Source organism: Ictidomys tridecemlineatus, chromosome 6 (assembly GCF_052094955.1).
Source record: "Ictidomys tridecemlineatus isolate mIctTri1 chromosome 6, mIctTri1.hap1, whole genome shotgun sequence".
Lineage (NCBI taxonomy): Eukaryota > Metazoa > Chordata > Mammalia > Rodentia > Sciuridae > Ictidomys > Ictidomys tridecemlineatus.
In genome coordinates, this window is record NC_135482.1 from 172,973,459 (window position 1) to 172,991,623 (window position 18,165).

The 18,165-nt window shown below is 36.3% G+C and overlaps 1 protein-coding gene across 5 annotated transcripts in view; it reads left to right on the forward strand.

Annotated features, from left to right (window-relative positions):
* The window catches only part of N4bp2l1 (NEDD4 binding protein 2 like 1), a 48,071-nt gene that overhangs the window by 9,396 nt on the left and 20,510 nt on the right, over window positions 1-18,165 (forward strand). For 3 of the 5 annotated variants that reach the window (XM_078016141.1, XM_078016142.1, XM_078016143.1), the window contains exons 2-5: window positions 11,744-11,871; window positions 12,169-12,257; window positions 14,160-14,236; window positions 15,447-15,497. In XM_078016141.1, the coding sequence (XP_077872267.1) occupies window positions 11,744-11,871; window positions 12,169-12,257; window positions 14,160-14,236; window positions 15,447-15,497 (345 nt within the window). Of the gene's footprint in view, window positions 1-11,743; window positions 11,872-12,168; window positions 12,258-14,159; window positions 14,237-14,285; window positions 14,354-15,446; window positions 16,921-18,165 lie in introns of those variants that run through there. The other 2 variants (XM_005317079.5, XM_040281618.2) reach the window with 2 other exon arrangements.

The following is an 18,165-nucleotide window of genomic DNA, read 5'->3' on the forward strand; positions in this document are numbered from 1 at the left end:
ACTACTAGCTGTTTATATTTGTTATGATTTTCCTAAAAGGGGTTCCAAGTCTCTTCTTCCCACTAATAAGATTCTTACAATACCCCTCTGTAGAGGTTAGGATGAATAAGGACTGTAAATACTATATGTATTTTACAAAGAGCAAGAATATACAGTGCAAGGCTGGGGATATGGCTCAAGTGGTAGAGCGCTTGCCTAGCATGCATAAGGCACTGGGTTCAATCCTCAGCACCACATAAAAATAAAGATATTGTGTCCACCTAAGTCTAAAAACTAAATATAAAAAAAATATACAGTGTAGTATGTGTTTGTAATCTCTGAAAAGGCTGTGTCAGGAACAGTTGCCTAACACAGGAAATTCACCATCACCACATTCCTGGAGCTGTTGAGACAATGGAAGAAGACCCTGCTGAATTGGGACCATATAGTCCTGTAGGTGTGGATTATGATTTGAGAGGAGGTAGACATGGATGAAGAAATGAAAGAGAAAAAATATTTTTATGGGAAAAGATCAGGAGAAGTATAAGAAGCTCTCTTAGAGTTCATCTAACTGAAGCCCAAGACATGAAGCTCTGAGAAGCCAAACATCTTGATCAAGGCCATAGGGATGAACTCTCCTTATTTCTAATCCAGAGCTTTGTCTTTGACATCAAGGAAGAGGCTAGTGGGAATGACCTGGTAAGGTAATGAGGTTGATTTTGATCTGGGTAATGAAAAAAGCACTTAAAGTCCCTATGAAGGGTGCTAAGTTAACCTGGATTTCAACTGTCAGGGTAAGGAAGGTACATTTTATTGCTGTTCATCAATATCAAAAATGTGTTTCTTCTAATTTAAAAAAAAATATTACTTGTAAGTTAATTTTCTTTGTTAAAATGTTATTGGAGTCTTGGGAGGAGATGAGATTAAGATTTTTTAGTAAGTACTTGTATTCGTCCTGCGACTTGTTGGGGAGAGATGTCATCTCCCAACTCCCAAGTGTCTAAATCTGCTCACATGACAGGGTATGTATTACTCAACTTAGTTCCTTCCTAGCATTTCAATGAAATTTTCTCTATATAATGGCACTTTCCTAGGGCCATTTTGATGCTAGATGAACTAATGAAGAAATTATCTAAAAAGGTACTAGGCTGTTTGGGATTGAGGAAATAATATGATAAAGGAAAAACTAGTCTAATTTCTAATTGTTCCTTCATAAGGCTCTCTATCGGATCATGTATATGGCTTGGGGAGAAGGCTATCTGTTTTTATCAAGGTAAGAATCTGGGAAAGGGGAAGGGAGAAATGGAGAAAGAATAACTAACACAAGATTACCGCGGGCTGACTATATGCCTGGTACTTTATAGACACTGGTTTACTGGATCTTCACAATATCCCTATGGTATATAGTAGTTGTTTTATTTTATAGATGCATACATTAGCATCAGGGCATCACATTTGATTCTGAAACTGAGAGTTTCATAATTTGAAGAAGTGATCTGACCTCACCAAAGATGTAACTTTCCAGTTATTTGGGAGTCCCCTTTAACTACAACTATACAGCTAGGATCTTTCAGTATTTTCTACACATTTTAAGAATATGACAAAAGACAGGCTCAGAAAGGGGCTTTCTCAGCCATTGAGAGTAGTGCGTCTTCAGCATTCTTTGTCCTGTACCTTGACTCTCTTTTATTTATTTTTTATTTTACTAAACTGTAAGTGTCAGGAGATATAAGTTCCTTGAGATCAGATACTTTATTTTGAACAACTCCTAAAAGAAGGCGTGGCACATAGTAGGCATTCACTATATATTTGATGAATGGATTTGCTAATAAAAGGCAATGCTAGAAGCTTCCTAAGAGGTGGAAATTTGGCTTGGTCAGGATGGCTCTTAAGAACAAAACCAAAAAGATTAGTGAGATAAAGAGAAATATAAAAGGATGAATGGGATGTGGAGAATAGCAAAGGGAGTAAAAAAAAATAAAAAAAAATTAAAAAGTCATTCATCTCAAACTTCACTTCGGGGCACAGAAAACTCTTCCTAAACACATGAAAATGTTTGACGTGCCAGATTCTTCACCTGATAAAAAGGTCAAAGATGTAACTGCTGCCCCTGTAAGCAGCAGTTTTGAAAGCCCAGCTGGGCTCAGTGTAATCCTGGTGGCTTGGGAGGCTGAGGCAGGAGGATGGAAAGTTCAAAGCCAGCCTCCACAAAAGCAAGGCACTAAGTAACTCAGTGAGATCCTGCCTCTAAATAAAACACAAAATAGGGCTGAGGATGTGGCTCAGTGGACAAGTGTCCCTGAGTTCAACCTCTGGTACCCTTCCCCCGCTGCCCCCTCCCTCCCCACCACCAAAAAAAAAAAAAAAAGAGCCCAGAGTTGACTTCTTCTGGACCGCTGCTTTCTGTTATGTGTAACTGATCTATGTATGGTATATTGGGAAAAGACAGCTTTAAAAAAGTACTGAGGTAGGTGTGCCTAATTCCTTCCTCAACTCTGAGCATGCCTGGATTAATCAACAGAACACAAATAGAGGAAACTTGTACCATTGCTAGATTGTAGAGAAGGGTTCTGTTTACATGCAAGATACCAAGAGGATTTCTGCTAGATAGAATGAAGTGGAACCACGTTGACAAATGGCAGTGAAGCCTTCCTGGGAGTTTGGTTTTGGATCTCATAAACATGCCCAACTTTCAGGGGTAAAGGTAAGAGTAAGCAGTAAGACAGACTGGGATCTCATCACTGCAGTCCCCTCAGTCTTTGTCTCTTGGTGACACTCATAGGGCTGGCAATGACTGAGGTGTCTCTAAGGATAGGGCTCAGCCCCAGGTGTGGTGGTTGGCACAACTGCAAAGTTCAGGCCATACCAGGCCTCATGGGAAATTTTCCACATGGTCTATAGCCATGGCTCTCTTCTTCTTCTCAGGCTACTTCCCAGAGCAAGTGCTGGGATCCAAGAAGAATCTTCACTTCCTCTCTCCATTAGGGGGATCTGAGGTTTGGTAAAATTCTCATTATACACAGATGAGAATTCTCATATAGTTTAGGGCTCTGTAAAAATAATTCGCCTAAGTAGGGCAGGAGAGCATTATATTTAGAGCCATTCATACATTTGCCAAATATTTATTACCTCCTATGTGCCTGCCATTCTTTTATATGCTTAGAACAGCAGACAAAAGGCAAAGATCTCTGCCTTCATAGAATCTATATTCTATCAGATAATTTTTTTTCTAAAGGAAAGAAGGCAATTTTAGACAATATCTGCTCTGCTTTGTTGTCTCAGAAAACAAAGGACTCATTGGCTATTCCTCTTGAGGAATATGTCCCCAGGAATGATCCACATGTGCACATTCATTGAATCTCATGATAGGGAAAAGTGCAAACAAATGTCACTGGAGAAAGGTTTAAATAAATGTGGTTTGTTTTTATAGCACTCGAGCATAACGGTTTAGTCTAGGGCTAAGGGACCAGAAGCCTGGGTTTTAAACCTAGCTGTACCACTCACTGGTCTGTAACATGGGGATTAATAGCAGTACTTACCTCCCAGTTCTATTTGAGCATTACATAAGAAATTTTAAAGCTATTAGAACAGTTCTTGGCATATTTGATAAGCACTTGATGTTGTTTTTTATTTTTCAGATAATGCAATACTATGTAGCAGTTAAAAGGAATGGACTAAGTTTGTATAGCAACATGAATAGATCTTAAATATGTAATGCTCCTTAATTTTTTCATTCAATAAATATTTATTGAGTGTCTACTATGTTCCAGGCAGTTTTCTAGGTACTTGGGATCACCAGTGACCAAAACAAAGATCCTGCCCATGTGGACCTTATATACCAGAGGTAGGGAATTGGATATAAAATATAAGGAAATTATATGTTATGTTAGGAGGTGATAAGTATTGTGGAAAGGGGGGATGAAGCATAGTAATGGTATTGGAAGATGCCCAAGTTAAGGTGAAGAGTTGGTTGAAATTTAAGCCAACAAAGAATGAGAAAATGTTAATGATTATCAGCTCCAGATGGTGATTGTAGAGGTGTTTATTATTTCCTTTGCTTTTCTATAATTTAAATTTTTTGTCTATCTTGAAAAATTTCTATGGTTAAAAAAGATGAAAGAAAAATGATAAAGAGTCTGAAATATGAAGGGGGTTTACTAAGAAGCAGAATATTTAGAAAGAATGTAATGAGGTATATGTTTTTTAAAAAGATTCTAAAATAAATGTTGGAACTTTAAAGTCCAACAGAGATAATGATGAGCAGAATCAATGCAGAAAATCAAATAGTAACATAGAAAACAAAACGTAAGAATAAATAACCAGAATAAGTATAGCTAAAGTAATAATTACAGATATAATAGAACATTTCTGAGTTGAAGACTCGGAAGTGATAAAAAATAAATTCAGGATCTAAAGGAATATCCTAGTAAGACTGTTGCAGAGGTTGTTGATTAACTATCTTATCTTACCTAGCAACCCTATTTTAGTGTGACCCACTATAAGACTACAGTTTTCAAAGCTACCTTGCCTCTTCCTGCCATGTGGAACACGTATGTGAAGGCTGGGAGGACCCTTTAAGAATCGTAGCTGCTGGCTAAGACAAGATGGTAGACTCTGGCTCCGTGTTGCTCAGGTGTGAGGACATGCACTTTCTCAGATCTGCAAGAGCTCCCTGAGGATGTAACTAATACCACGTGCCCTGACTCCATGTAGACCGAAGTCAAATCCCAGCAGCTACACATCCAAGCTATGTAAACTTACACAAGTTATTTAAGCTCTTAAATCTATAGTTTATCTATAAATTGGAGAATATATTACTTCATAAAATTGTTAAAAAGGTTGAGGAGAGATACTATATACCAAACTTTGTTCAGTGCTTAGCAGTCTTGAAAAGAAAATTTATTGGAACAACCAAGCCTTCCATGAGTTGAATTAAAGGCAAGAATCATAATGTCTTTTTATTTGATTTTGTTTAGGCATGACTCTCAACAAAATAAGACAGGAAAGTAAATTAGAAGTATAAATTTTATAAAGGAAAGATTCTCAATTGTTGAATATAGTTGAGAAAAGAAAATACTGAAAAGAAGATGATCAAGATGGTGCTCCACACATTAATCTTAGTCAAGTAAAAGAAAAAGTACAATAATAGACCTAAATATACGTAATAATTTAGTATATAATAAAAAGTTTTTCAGAACTATGGGGAATGTGGGATTTATTAAGTCAATAGTTTTGGGATAACCAGGTCACCATGTGCAAAAAAAAATACATCCTTGGGGCTGGGGTTGTGGCTCAGTGGTAGAGCACTCGCCTAGCATGTGCGAAGCCCTGGGTTCGATCCTCAGCACCACATAAAAATAAATAAATAAATAAATAAATAAAATAAGGGTATTGTGTCAACTACAACTAAAAAAAAATTTTAAAAATACATCCTTAATGAATGCTACATACCAACATAACATTGTAGATGGCTTGACAAGGAAAATGTAATAGTATGTATATATTTTTACATAATATGGGGATGAGAAAGACTGTTCAAAATTTACCATCAAAGGCAAAATTTGAAAGTAAAAGATGAATATATGTGACTAGACAACATTTAAAAAATAATCAACTATATGTTAGAGATTATTGTAACCAAAATTAAAAACTGCTACACTCAATAGGAAATTGTTATTCAATAAGAAAGTTAAACCTCCCAATAAAGATGTTTTATCAACAATTAGAAAAAGGACATGAAATTGTAGATCACAAAAGCACATTTCCAAATGACTAACACATAACAAAAAAATAATTAGTATTGCTAATTAAGACATCTCAGTGCCTAACCTCAGAGCACTGAAGAAAATTATGGGACATCCATATAAATAAGTATAAGTTGCTATATCATTAAAATGTTGCATGGAGTAGGAAATAATGAGTTGAAATGAAGATGTATTGAGATATGTATCTAAATTCTTAAAAGAAGACCAAAATGTTGGGCTGGAGTTATAGTTCAGTGGTAGAGCACTTGCGTAGCAGGTGTGACACACTGAATTTGATTCTCAGCACTATGTATAAACAAATAAATAAAGGTCCATCAACAACTAAAATAATTTTAAAAATGTTAAAACAATTATTAGTTTTAGATGGAGGAATATAGGAACATTCCTTTTTTTTATTTTTGCACTTTTCTGTTGCAGATTTTTCTGCTGTTATTTATTTGCTAATTAGAAAATTAATGTATTTTTAAATCTTTATAGATAAAGACATGAGTCAGGTTGAAGGGTAACTGCTGGTCAATTTTAGGATAATTTGAGCATCATAAAGAATAATGATGGTAAAGATTATAAAAGAGAAGAACGAAAGCGTTTTTTTTTTTTAACACAAGACAATGCTACCTAGTAAAATAGAAGGAAGGGTAACATTAGAAAATAAAAACTCTGCAATTCCCACTATAGTAATTGATTCAGGCACTCAAGCATCAGAACAATAGATGTACAAACCATTGAGGGAAAATGGCTGAAGAACAGAACGTTCCATAATCTCACAGGTTCATACCCACACAGTACTTACTATGACAAGAGAAGTGACACACTTCTATAATAGAGAGGTTGGGCTGATACCACTTTTTAGCCAACTGCTCAAACTTAGCATGATGGGACAAGCTGCCATGTGTAATCAGAAGTACATTAAAGTCACCTTTGAACTTTCCTTCCCAAAATGTATAACCTGGTAATAATCATGTGGAAATAACTAGAAAAGCCCAGAATGGTGGGGGGGGGACATTCTCAGGACAACTAATCTGGACTCTTCAAAAAGGAAAACCTAAATGGACCTCAGGACAGTTCTGGATTAGAAGACCTTACTGAGACATAATAACCAAATACTTGAAACTTATGAAAGATTTTTGGGACCACCAGGGAAATTTTAAAAATTTAAAATTTAACATTGTGAATTAAAGTTAGTTTTTAGATGTGATAATGATATTGTGGTTATGTAAGAGAATATTTTTAGGAGATACTTGATAAGGAATGTAGGAATAAAGTATCATGATATCTGCAGCTTATTTTCATATGGTTCATCAAAAATACATATTTGAGAAACATAAAATAGAAGGCAAAGTGTTAATTTCTGGTGATTGTAGACAAAAGTTAAACAGTGTTCATTGTATTGTTTTTTAACTCATTTGTATAGGTTTCAACATCTCCCATGTAAAAAGTTGTGGAGAACAATAATTCAGGTGGAAACTAAAATAGGAGAGAAAAACAGTAGAATAAATAAGACTTAAGAGGCACAGTGACCAGATACAATGTGTGGCTCTCCTTTGCCTCCTGATTCAAACAAAGCAACTCTAGGAAAATGTTAAGAGACAACCAGGGAAATAGGAGCACTGATGGGATATTTGATGAGATTAAATATGAAATAGATGACAATAAGATTGACCAGATGATGGTAATTGCTGAAACTGTGTCATAACTACTTGGGGATTGATTATCTTATCCTGTCTACCTTTACGTGTTTGAAAACTTCCATAGTAATATTATATAGTACTGTTGGCCTTTCTCAGTGAGTGAGTGAGTGACTGAATAGATATCTGAATATCTCTGTGGTTCTCTATTGTAAAGCAAGGAATTATAGAAGGATGACAAATTATGAAATCTAGATTAGTACCTGAGTTTCTCTCATTGTAGTGATTTTAAGTGAATGGGGGGGGGGAAGGGGGCGATGAAGGTTACGTGGAAGTAATTGTCTCTCTATTTTTTCCCTTTTCTTTTATTTTCATTCTCTCAATTTCCCTAATGCATGAGGCTCCTGACCACCAGAAAGCTAGCGCTGGGGCATTATCCTCATCACTTCTGAAGCTGATGGAATGGTATTTATTGCTTCCACTTAAGTTTGAGAATCTCAAGGTTGTCTATTTAATTAGTTTTGTATTTAGCTAGTGAAGTTTTTATTTCCTGCATTTTCAAGATGCTACTATGGCCGCTGGTGCTAATTTAACATTTAGGTAAAGACAAAACAAGATTTTGAAGGAATGGTCATTTAGGAACATCATACAGAAAAAATTAAAAAAAAAACCCATATGAGCCATAATGGTGAAAAACATTCAAGATTTTTTGCTGCCTGTTTGGAGGACTGTAGATGCAACCTAGGAAACGATGAGAAGGTCATCTTTCCCCATAATGGTCCTGAACAATTTAACTTACTATAAGGTAGAATTCTGCAATAAAAAGGGGCAACAGTTTTATATTTTGTTTTCTAGAAAGGAATAAGAACGGAAATAAAACAAAACATGAATTGGTCACCTATATGCCTTAAAGGAAATGTTAGAGAGTATTATCTTCCAGTTTAGAGTGTGAACTATAAAGAGGGAAACAAGAGTAGATAAGGATATACATATGAAAGGAAAATTTAAATTCCAAAGACGTCTTACAAACCAAACCAAACCTATGGGTGGTAGACTTAATAGGAAAACAAATGAAACCAGACTTAGAAGGGATATTACATCTGGGACCAAAAAGGAAAATCAATCAGTTTCCATAGTTGCTTAGTACACAAGGGAGATATATACTATTATTTCACCTCTGAACATAGTTTTCATTACTTAGACTGAATAATAGTGATGAAAATAATTTTAAAAATTTATAGTGTTTGCAAATATAAACACACCTTAAAAAATATTCATATCTGAAAATGCATCTACTGTTATCCTTAATTTTTTTCTAAGATATCTTTAACAATATTTGTTGGTATTGGAGGTTAAGGTTTGGACTTATGACTTAGACTTTTCGGTTTGAATATCTTTAAAGTCAATAATAGACAATTATTATGGAGACTATGAATATTTTTTTAATTCAGTCCTTTTTCTACTTCTCCCTTCTCTCTTGCCACTTTTTACATCTGTGGTCAACTAAAAGTTGCCACATTTTCTTTGCTCCCCCTTCCCTCCAGAAGTGGAAAATATTTTTCTGCCCTTTTAATGCAGGCTAGCAAAGTAACTAGCTTGGACCAACGCAGTGTTGTGGAAGCCTAGTAAAATGCACTCCAGCCCTCTTGCCATGGGCTTGTCTGTAAAGAGGCCTGGGTCAGCCTCCTTGAGGATGGGAAGCCAGGTGGAGCAAGAGCTAGCCAACAGCCAAGAGCACCAGAGGCCTGTGGGAGGCCTGTTTGGACCCCTCTGAGCTCCTTCTGCCCCTGCATTGCAATGACTCATTGTAGTTGTATGAGTGACCAGGTAAGACCAGCAGAACTGCCACGATTAGCCCAGCCCCAGTGCTGATCCCCAAATAAGTTCATTCCCTATTCTACACAACAGACTTCCAGCATCTGAGGATAAGTACTAGGAATCACTGTTTACCATTTGTTTTCACCTTAAATAACCCAGATTCTTTGTCAATCTTTGCTCCTCTGACATGGTTTCCATGGTTAGTGGACCTTATATTTACTTGGTCACTGTTCTCTGGACTTTGCTCAGCTTATCAAATATCTCTTTGAATTTGTGGTACTCAGAATTGAAACCAGTGGTTCAGATGTGATTTACCACTTTTAGTCTCATTTTCCTATAATTCCTTACTCCTCACAGGCCCTGAAGCGTTTGCTTCCTTCTTATCTTACCCCCCATGCTCTCAGCCCTTTCTGCAAGATGTGAAATTGTTTTCCAGCTCCTAAGGTCCAAGTGAAATGTTGCCTCCTTTGCAAGACTCTTCTTGTCAGAACTTGTTGCTCCTGCTCCCTAGTGCCTGGTTGGTTTAGCTTTTTCCATGGTGTGCCACACTAGCTGTGGGAGGTTTAGCTCCTTGGCTAGTAGGCTGTGCATTCTTGATAGCAGTAAGTTTATTTCTGTACCTTAACACTTTACACAGCATTTGGCACATGTTAAGAGCTCAATAAATGTCTAACAGGTTGACTAATTAATAGTCTTTGGATATTAAAATATATTCTCTTAGAGCCTACATTTTCCCCACAAAGGTATCTGTCAAGAGAAACTGTGAGATTGCTATTGAAATCAAGATATCATGTCCGTTGAGTTTTCCTGAGTATCACCATAGCCCATTGACAAGGAAAATATACTTGGTTTGGAATTACCTTTTCAACTCCCTATGCTTCCTTCTGTTATACTTTCTAAAGAATTTTTGCCAGAGATGTTTGTTTGTTATTTCTGGAAAGCGTATTTTACTCTTTAATATTGAAGCATTTGCTTTATTTTTGTCTTTGTCTCTCATCTATTGCAATACCCAAAAGATTACTGCATGTATGTACTCCAGTGTATTTTTGTTACTATAGCATGTAAACAGTCTGGGTTGGGTAAATGTGCCCTTGTTGTTATTATTACTAACAAAATAACAGTACTTTACATTTGTAAAGTGCCTTATCCTTTATAAAAATGTTTTCCCATTACAACCCATTTGTCTTACCAAAAGCTTATTTTAGTAGGTAGGGATTGTAATCTGTGTTTTACAGTTAAGAAAACAAGCTTAGAGAGATGAGACCACATGACTGGATAGTGGAAGAGTCAAGAATTGAATCTAGCTCTGGGAGAGCAACTCAGGTGCCATGAATAACCTGCAGTTCCATATTCTTTCTGGATTGAGATTTTTTTTTCTTAAAAAAAATAGAAAAGAACTGAATAGCTCTGCTTTCTTTTTGCATCTTCTGCTCTTGTCTTTCTCCAACCTTTCCCCCATCCCTAACTTGTAGATATCTTCTTATTCTGAGCATGACTGTTGTGACCATATATTTTCTATTTGCCATTAAGTCTGTTTGGAATGGAGAGACATTCTGGCAAGTGCTATAGGGACAGAGGAAGGGCACACACACTTGTGTGCCAGTGTCAGGTGCTGCACTAGGTGTTTCCCCTGTTATTAGCTCATTAGCATCAACTTTACAAACAAGGAAAGGAGGCTCAGTGAGCTTCCCAGTTACTTCCTGGTGTAATACCCACCTTCCACCAAAAAGTTGTCCAAGGATTTCAAATGGAAACATCTTCTCTTTGGAGTTTGTGCAGAACATATCACCCCCTTTTTGTTTTATTTTGTTGTATTAAAAGAGGTGCTACATTATGGCTTTCCCTTTTTGTCTGTGCTACTTTCATATTTAGACCCAGAGTGGTAGAGATGAGGAAGGCATGGGGAATATTGGGTTCACCTCTTTTCCTCTCTTGTGCTTTTCTCCATTTGGTTTAGGTCATTGCTAAAATGTAAATATGTCACTTAATAGGGTAGTGCACACACATCACTTTTGGCCACAACTCATATCTCAGCAAGAACTAGTTTCTCAGATGGGTCCTCAGGGTGGGGCAGGAAGCAGAGCAGAGAACAGAACTCAAGGGAAATGGGACAGGTAAGAGTTTAGGGAACGGCTGAATATGGGGCATGGCACCCATGGGCAAGTCTCAGGAGGATGCTGGTGCCTTGGAAAGGAATGGTCATGGGGGATGGTATCCAACAGGAAAGACAGCCAACACACCCTCAACTTAGCCTTCGAGTTTCACCTCGAGTCAGTCCTGGTTGCCTCAGAGGCAGTGGTGGTGACCAGCAGCCTCTTAGTTTCAAGGGTTGGCAACACTCACAAAACGCCTCTCAGCCCTTTCTTGACTCCAGTTAGGGGAGATGCCTTCCAGAGATGATAAGCATTTCCCTTTTTTAAATTGAAGTTCAACAACTCAAAACCTGGTGGTCTCAGTATTATAAAATGCTAAACATTAGAGATGGAAGGAAATCATTTCTACCATGAATATGCATATAATAAAAAAAAATCCCTCTTTCATTTCTCCACTTTCTAGACAATTGCAACATGACTTTCCCAGGGCCCTGATTTTCAGCACGGATGATTTTTTCTTCAGGGAAGATGGTGCCTATGAGTTCAATCCTGACTTCCTGGAGGAAGCTCATGAATGGAACCAGAAAAGAGGTGATGAATTCCTTTCCAAAATCCCTGTTGTGTGCATAGACTGTAGCTGCTTTAGATTGAATATGTTTTATGAAAGGAGCTTAATCAAAAGTTCTGCTGTCCCCCCCCAATCAGAATGCCAGAGTATAATAACATCTTTAGATTCCATAAGGAAATTACTGATAATGGGTTCTGAAATAGGTGGCAATAAATTGTGTAATGAGGACATCTTATAACAAAAAATGACGAGATATGGATTTCAATCACCCTTTTCTGATTGTTGCTTGTTGTTCACTGTTATGTAACATTGTGTTGCAGCAAGAAAAGCAATGAGGAGAGGCATATCCCCCATTATTATTGATAATACCAACCTCCACGCCTGGGAAATGAAGCCCTATGCAGTCATGGTAGGAAGAAATGTTCTGAATTTTCAGTTGTGGACATTTTGTGAGAAAGTCGAAACATTGTTCTTTCCTTTTTTTCTGATCTTCCATGATATCACATTTACTAACAATAGTTCTTTCAGGGAGCAGGTAAAGTTTTAGTTTTTTCTCTGTTCAATGGCTGAAATTTGCTGAGATGTTTCTTTCATCTCAGGGTACAATTTTTACATAGTCCTTGGTAAATAATCATTTCTTTGAATTATTGATAGTTTTTCAGTCTTGGATATTTTCCACACAGAGGGGCACTCACTGAAACTTACAGGACTAGATGATGCACTAGCAGGGTTACAGGTCCTCCCTTGGTGAGCTGGGATTTCAGCACTGTGTACTGTTGTTACTGCCTGAAGTTCCGGGGCAATAGGATTGTTTTGTTTAAAAACAGATTTGGTATCAACATGATAACCTTATGAAGGTAGTAGAGTACAAATATAAACATATAACTCAGGTCTCCATTCTGATCTTTTTTCAGACGTACATTGTCTCTTATGCTAATAATTTTTCACTCCCTAGTGGATAGAAGAAGATCCACAAACCTACAGGGTGGGGCAGGAAGCTGACAGCTAAGTATTATTCTACTTATGTCACACAAAATTCCCACTTTTAATTCTGAGATGAATGTCTCCCACACTGGGCTCCAAAATCTATTTTTAGGCTTCTTTTACATTTGGAGCAAAATAGCATACCTACAGGTGTGATTTTTCTCTAATGATACTTTAATCAGTTCTACTTTGGCCCAGACTGTGAGACTTGCATAAATGTATTAAAGAATGAACATCAACTTGGTGGTTACTTCAGTTTATGATTGAAAGGCTGGAAATGAACAGGGCATTGAGGAATTGTGAATTCAGGCACAACTCAAAACCTGGAGTTGGGCATTAGCTGAGAGTGACTTCACTCATCCGCAGCTATTTAGCCCCAGAAATTGTTTTCAAGGTATGACAGTTGAATCCTTCCCTAATTAGAAGTGCCCAAAGAATGAAGAAGAAATCTTTAAATTTATACATTAATTACAAATAATATTTGGACATATTTATGGAGTGTAGTGTGATGTTTCAGTACATGTATACAATGTGTAATGATCACCTCCAGATGTTTAGGTCACCCATCATCTCAAATATTTGTAATTCGTGATGAGAATATTCAGAATCCTCTCTTGTAGCTATTTTTACATATTAATACCCTTCTGTGTAATAGTACATAAGAACTTATTCATCCTACCTACTTATGAGGAAATTGTTTTACTGAGATTTGTTCATTCTGTATTTCACAACAGAGCAAACAAAAGCGACAACAGAAAGTTCAGTTTGAGATAAAGCAGTATTTGATTTATGTGTACAAAGAATATTTGGATAGTTATATGAGAACTGTAGTAGTTTTCTAAACTCAAGGGAATGGGACACAGTGCTTGGGGTCAAACTATATTATATAGCAGGTAGAGCTATTTTTGGAAGGAAAATTATGTGAATCATATGGAAATCACTTTTATTTCATGAACTATGTTTCTGTGACAATGATTTTCTAAATCAAGTCATGAGGAAAAGGACAAGGTATTTGGCGGAAATAAGTCTACATTGCTCACACCTGTGTTTGGGACATTTTAAATTAGTTCAGATCTACTTTTAAAGGTGTTAAATTCCTCCATATTAGATAAAATTGACCAAAATTTATCACTGGGAAGCATAATATAATCTGAGAGTGGCTAAGTATGGTAATAAACCAATTGTATTCAGATAAATTAAGGCATTGGATTACTGGTAAAACAAAAGAAATTTAGAAAAGATTTGTAGTAAATGTTAAATGGCAGCATAAACATTCCCAAACATACATACTATGTCTTCAATGTTTTATGTACTTTTGAAAAATCAGGCACTTGAAAATAACTATGAAGTTATATTCCGAGAACCTGACACTCGCTGGAAATTCAACGTTCAAGAGTTAGCAAGGTACTTCTTTGTTTTTCTAGTTCCTCATTATGTATCCTGCTATTTTCAGGTATTTCAGACCGAACAAAAGAATCTTTTCAGGCTGGAAATGGACTGGTAGTTTTCAGGCCAGAAATGGTAATTCTTGGAAATTGATAACTTTGGAAATATTATATGTGAAGATGTTAGTTTTGGGTCAGTTTTCTAATATAATGCTAAATGCAACATATCGGCTTGGACTTGGTCCTTTAAAAGGACTTATTTAACATTCTGCTAAATTGCTTCTTCATTAATGAACATTTAAAAGCACTTTCCTTTGCATGGGATTGCACATGTTGATGGTGTTTTCTGCATTTAGACTAAATAAAAATCTTTAGATGTTGAACATTGTGTAGTTCATTTATGGTTTAGATGCTGCTTCTAACTTATACAGCAATAAATGTCCAAATAGTACTAACTTGACTTTGAATGCATGAGTTCTGATATTTACTCTTTGTGTTATTTGATGTCAGTATAATAAAGTTAACCAGTGAGATTGGAATTGACTTTTTTAGGATTAAGGCCAGTTCATCTTTTGGTTATAAGCTGATAGTGTTTCCAACATGTCTGTGAATCACACCTCCATCAGGAGTGCCTGAGGTGTTAAACTGTAGTTCATAGACTCCATTCTGTAGTCGAAATCTTTGGTAATAATTATACTTCTAATTATATGCCCAACTGACTCTTGTGCCTACTAGTTTTTTTTTTTTTTTGGTGTGTGTGTGTGTGTGTGTGTGTGTGTGGTGCTGGGTATTGAACCCAAAGCCTTGTATATGCAAGGCAGGCACTCTACCAACAGCTATATCTCCAGCCCCATGCCTTCTAGATTTTAAGATTGTTTTAGTAAGCATTGTTTAACTGTACTGGGGACTAGTTGACCTGAAACAATATTAACTGGCGAATATATAATTGAAAAAAATCTCATGGTGTTCTTCATATTTTGAAGCACATGATTGAGATTACCAAAAACAAAACATTTATGAAGCCAGCCTTAGGATATTTTGGGGGTGTGTAGGGCAGCAGAAAAACAGGAGCAGAGCCTGAGAGATAACTGAATAGCAAAATTTTATGTTTTGCCACAGATATCCCCAGGACGGAGAGTGTAGTATCTATGCAATGCAGGACTTGTAAAGCACAAGTAATTCATTTTGATATTCTGCCTTAACTACATATTTGCATTTTTTTCATGTAGAAGAAACATTCATGGAGTCCCAAGAGAAAAAATACACCGAATGAAAGAACGGTATGAACATGATGTTACCTTTTATAGTGTACTTCATGCAGAAAAACCAAGCAGAATGAACAGAAACCAGGACAGGAATAATGCATCGCCTTCCAATGGTTCAAGATACTGGCATTCCTACGCAGAGTTCCCAAACCGGAGGGCTCATGGCAGCTTCACAAATGAGAGTTCCTTTAGCAGAAGGGGTGGTTGTCACCATGGATATTAGAGGCCTATCTTACAGCCATTCCAAATTTTCCTAAATAAGTTTTTACTTCAATTTTTTGGTATTTATTCTTTGTTTAGTTTTAGCCAAAACTCCAATTCCAGTGTAAATAGTTGAACCCAAAAATTCCTGAGCAGAGGTCATTATATTCATTATCTTCAACAAGCATTTGTTAAGTGCACCTGTATACATGGTCTGATGCTGGGAATTTTTCAGATTTGATTACAATCTTGCTCTAAGGGAAAGAAGTAATTTGAACCTGAAGTCTAAGAACATACCCAAGAACGTGATCAATTAGTTGCATAGGTTCATAAATAAAACAAAGTGTTTGTTTATATTATATATAAGCTTCAGTACCACTTTGTCTGAAGTAATCCATTTATTTTTTCAGAAAATTCATCTCCACCGGGAAAGTTGGAAGGGTTAGGGAGAAGGGAGAGGCAGAAAAGGTTTTAGTGCTATTCCTACTTTGATAAACTATGTATTTTAAAAAGTGAGATGTGTGACTCATCAATGATACTGATTTTCCCTTGAAACAAAAAGAAAGCATACATATATGTAAGGAAATATTGTCTTTCAAAGTGATCACTTTGGGAAATATTCCTTTATTCTAAAGATGAATCACTGTTAAAAATGTCAAATCTTTAATAGCTATACAAGTTGAGGAAAATCAGTGTTATTTAAAATCACACCTTGTGTTTAACTACTTTTTTCAACAGGATTAAACAACTTTTGGCTGTTGTCTATTAGTGTAAATAAAATCTGACTTCATAAAACAGCAATTTTTAAGAGATCTAATTTCTAAAATTATGCTTATAGATGTGTGTAATTAGTTGGCAGCCCAAATGTTTAGCCGTGCAAAGAAATAAAGCAGCCCAGGATATAGACCATGCAAGGATATGTAAAAGCCATGCTCACTGGAGGATGAGCAGTCTTCATGTTTTCCGTGGTGTTATTTATCTGTGAATCCAAATTAAATTCCAACAGATTGGAATCAGATTAATTTGGTGTGAGACCATGACAGACAAGATCGTGTAGAATGTATGCTGTTTATTGTTGGCCAACAGCTTTTTTTTTTTTCCTGGTGTTCTGTGAAGTATAATTTTAAGTGTCTTATATAATGGTGCTTTTATGGTTATTAAAATGGCATATTGTATTGCGTTTATATGGATTTGTCATTGAGTTTTTTTGGCTCAACAATAAAAAATTTTACCTAAATCTCAAGAAATTCAGTCATACAATAACTATATCATATGCTTATTTACTAATCTTCTCTAATATTAGGCATAAATGTAAAGACAAAAGCAACCTTATATTTTCTTGCTTATCTAAACCTGTGCACATGAGATGATTTTCCTTTAATATACCCATTATCTACTACCGTTAATCTACTCAACATCTTGTCAACTACTAGCAATGTGTCTGTAATTTTTCTCTGTAATGCATCTATAATATTTTTTAAAATACACATTTATTTATTTATTTTAGGTGTAGATAGACACAACACAATACCTTCATTTTTTTTATGTGGTGCTGAGGATCGAACCCGGGTCCTGTCCATGCTAGGCGAGCTCTCTGCCACTGAGCCACAACCTCAGCCCCTATAATATTTTAAAAAAAATATTTGTTTTAGTTACAGTTGGACACGATACTATATTTATTTTTATGTGTTGCTGAGGATTGAATCCAGCCTCACACATGCTAGGCCAGCACTCACTGCTGAGCCACAACTCCAGTCCCTCCATTAACATTTTAAAGATTGGTTATCTTTGAATAACAAGCTTGACTGACAAACAAAATAGTAAATTTGAATGAATCTAACCTGCTGTTATAGTTTTGCTAAATTCTGTGTTTCAACATAGCATACAATCCTGTAATACTAACAACTCAATTTCCAGGTCTAGGTTATTCTGGGTGTCTTGGTAAGGTTATTGTAGAACCTGCTCAATGTGGATAACTTGACTCACCCAGATTAGGGAGAAGTGTCAGAGAACTCAAACTAGAATTACCATCCTTTAATACCACAGGAGCAGTAGAAATCAGATTCAAGTCCCTGATTTGGCTAACTCTCTCATTAGGGTTTCTGGTTCACCTGGATTGAGGAAGTGGCCCTCATGGAGAAGTGGCTCTGGGTTATAGATCCAGAGTTATTATTGGGTTCTAAAAGAGTTCCTGGCCAATCTCTTTTCTTAGAAGACTCGTGAAATACTTGGTTTAGAAGCATTAAAGTAACTGATTAAATGCCACCAACTTTATCCCATTTGGAAGTGGCCTAGTTTTCAACTCCCATGGCTTCTAATTTATATAATCTTTGAACACCCAACTTCGACTTGTATTACTGTTTACATTATTTATAGGGCTGGCAAGTGCTCTGTTCACACAGTAGGCTCTCACTAAGTGATTGCTGAATAACACAAACTGTTTTTACCACTTATTCCTTATCATGCAGCATACACTGTTGAT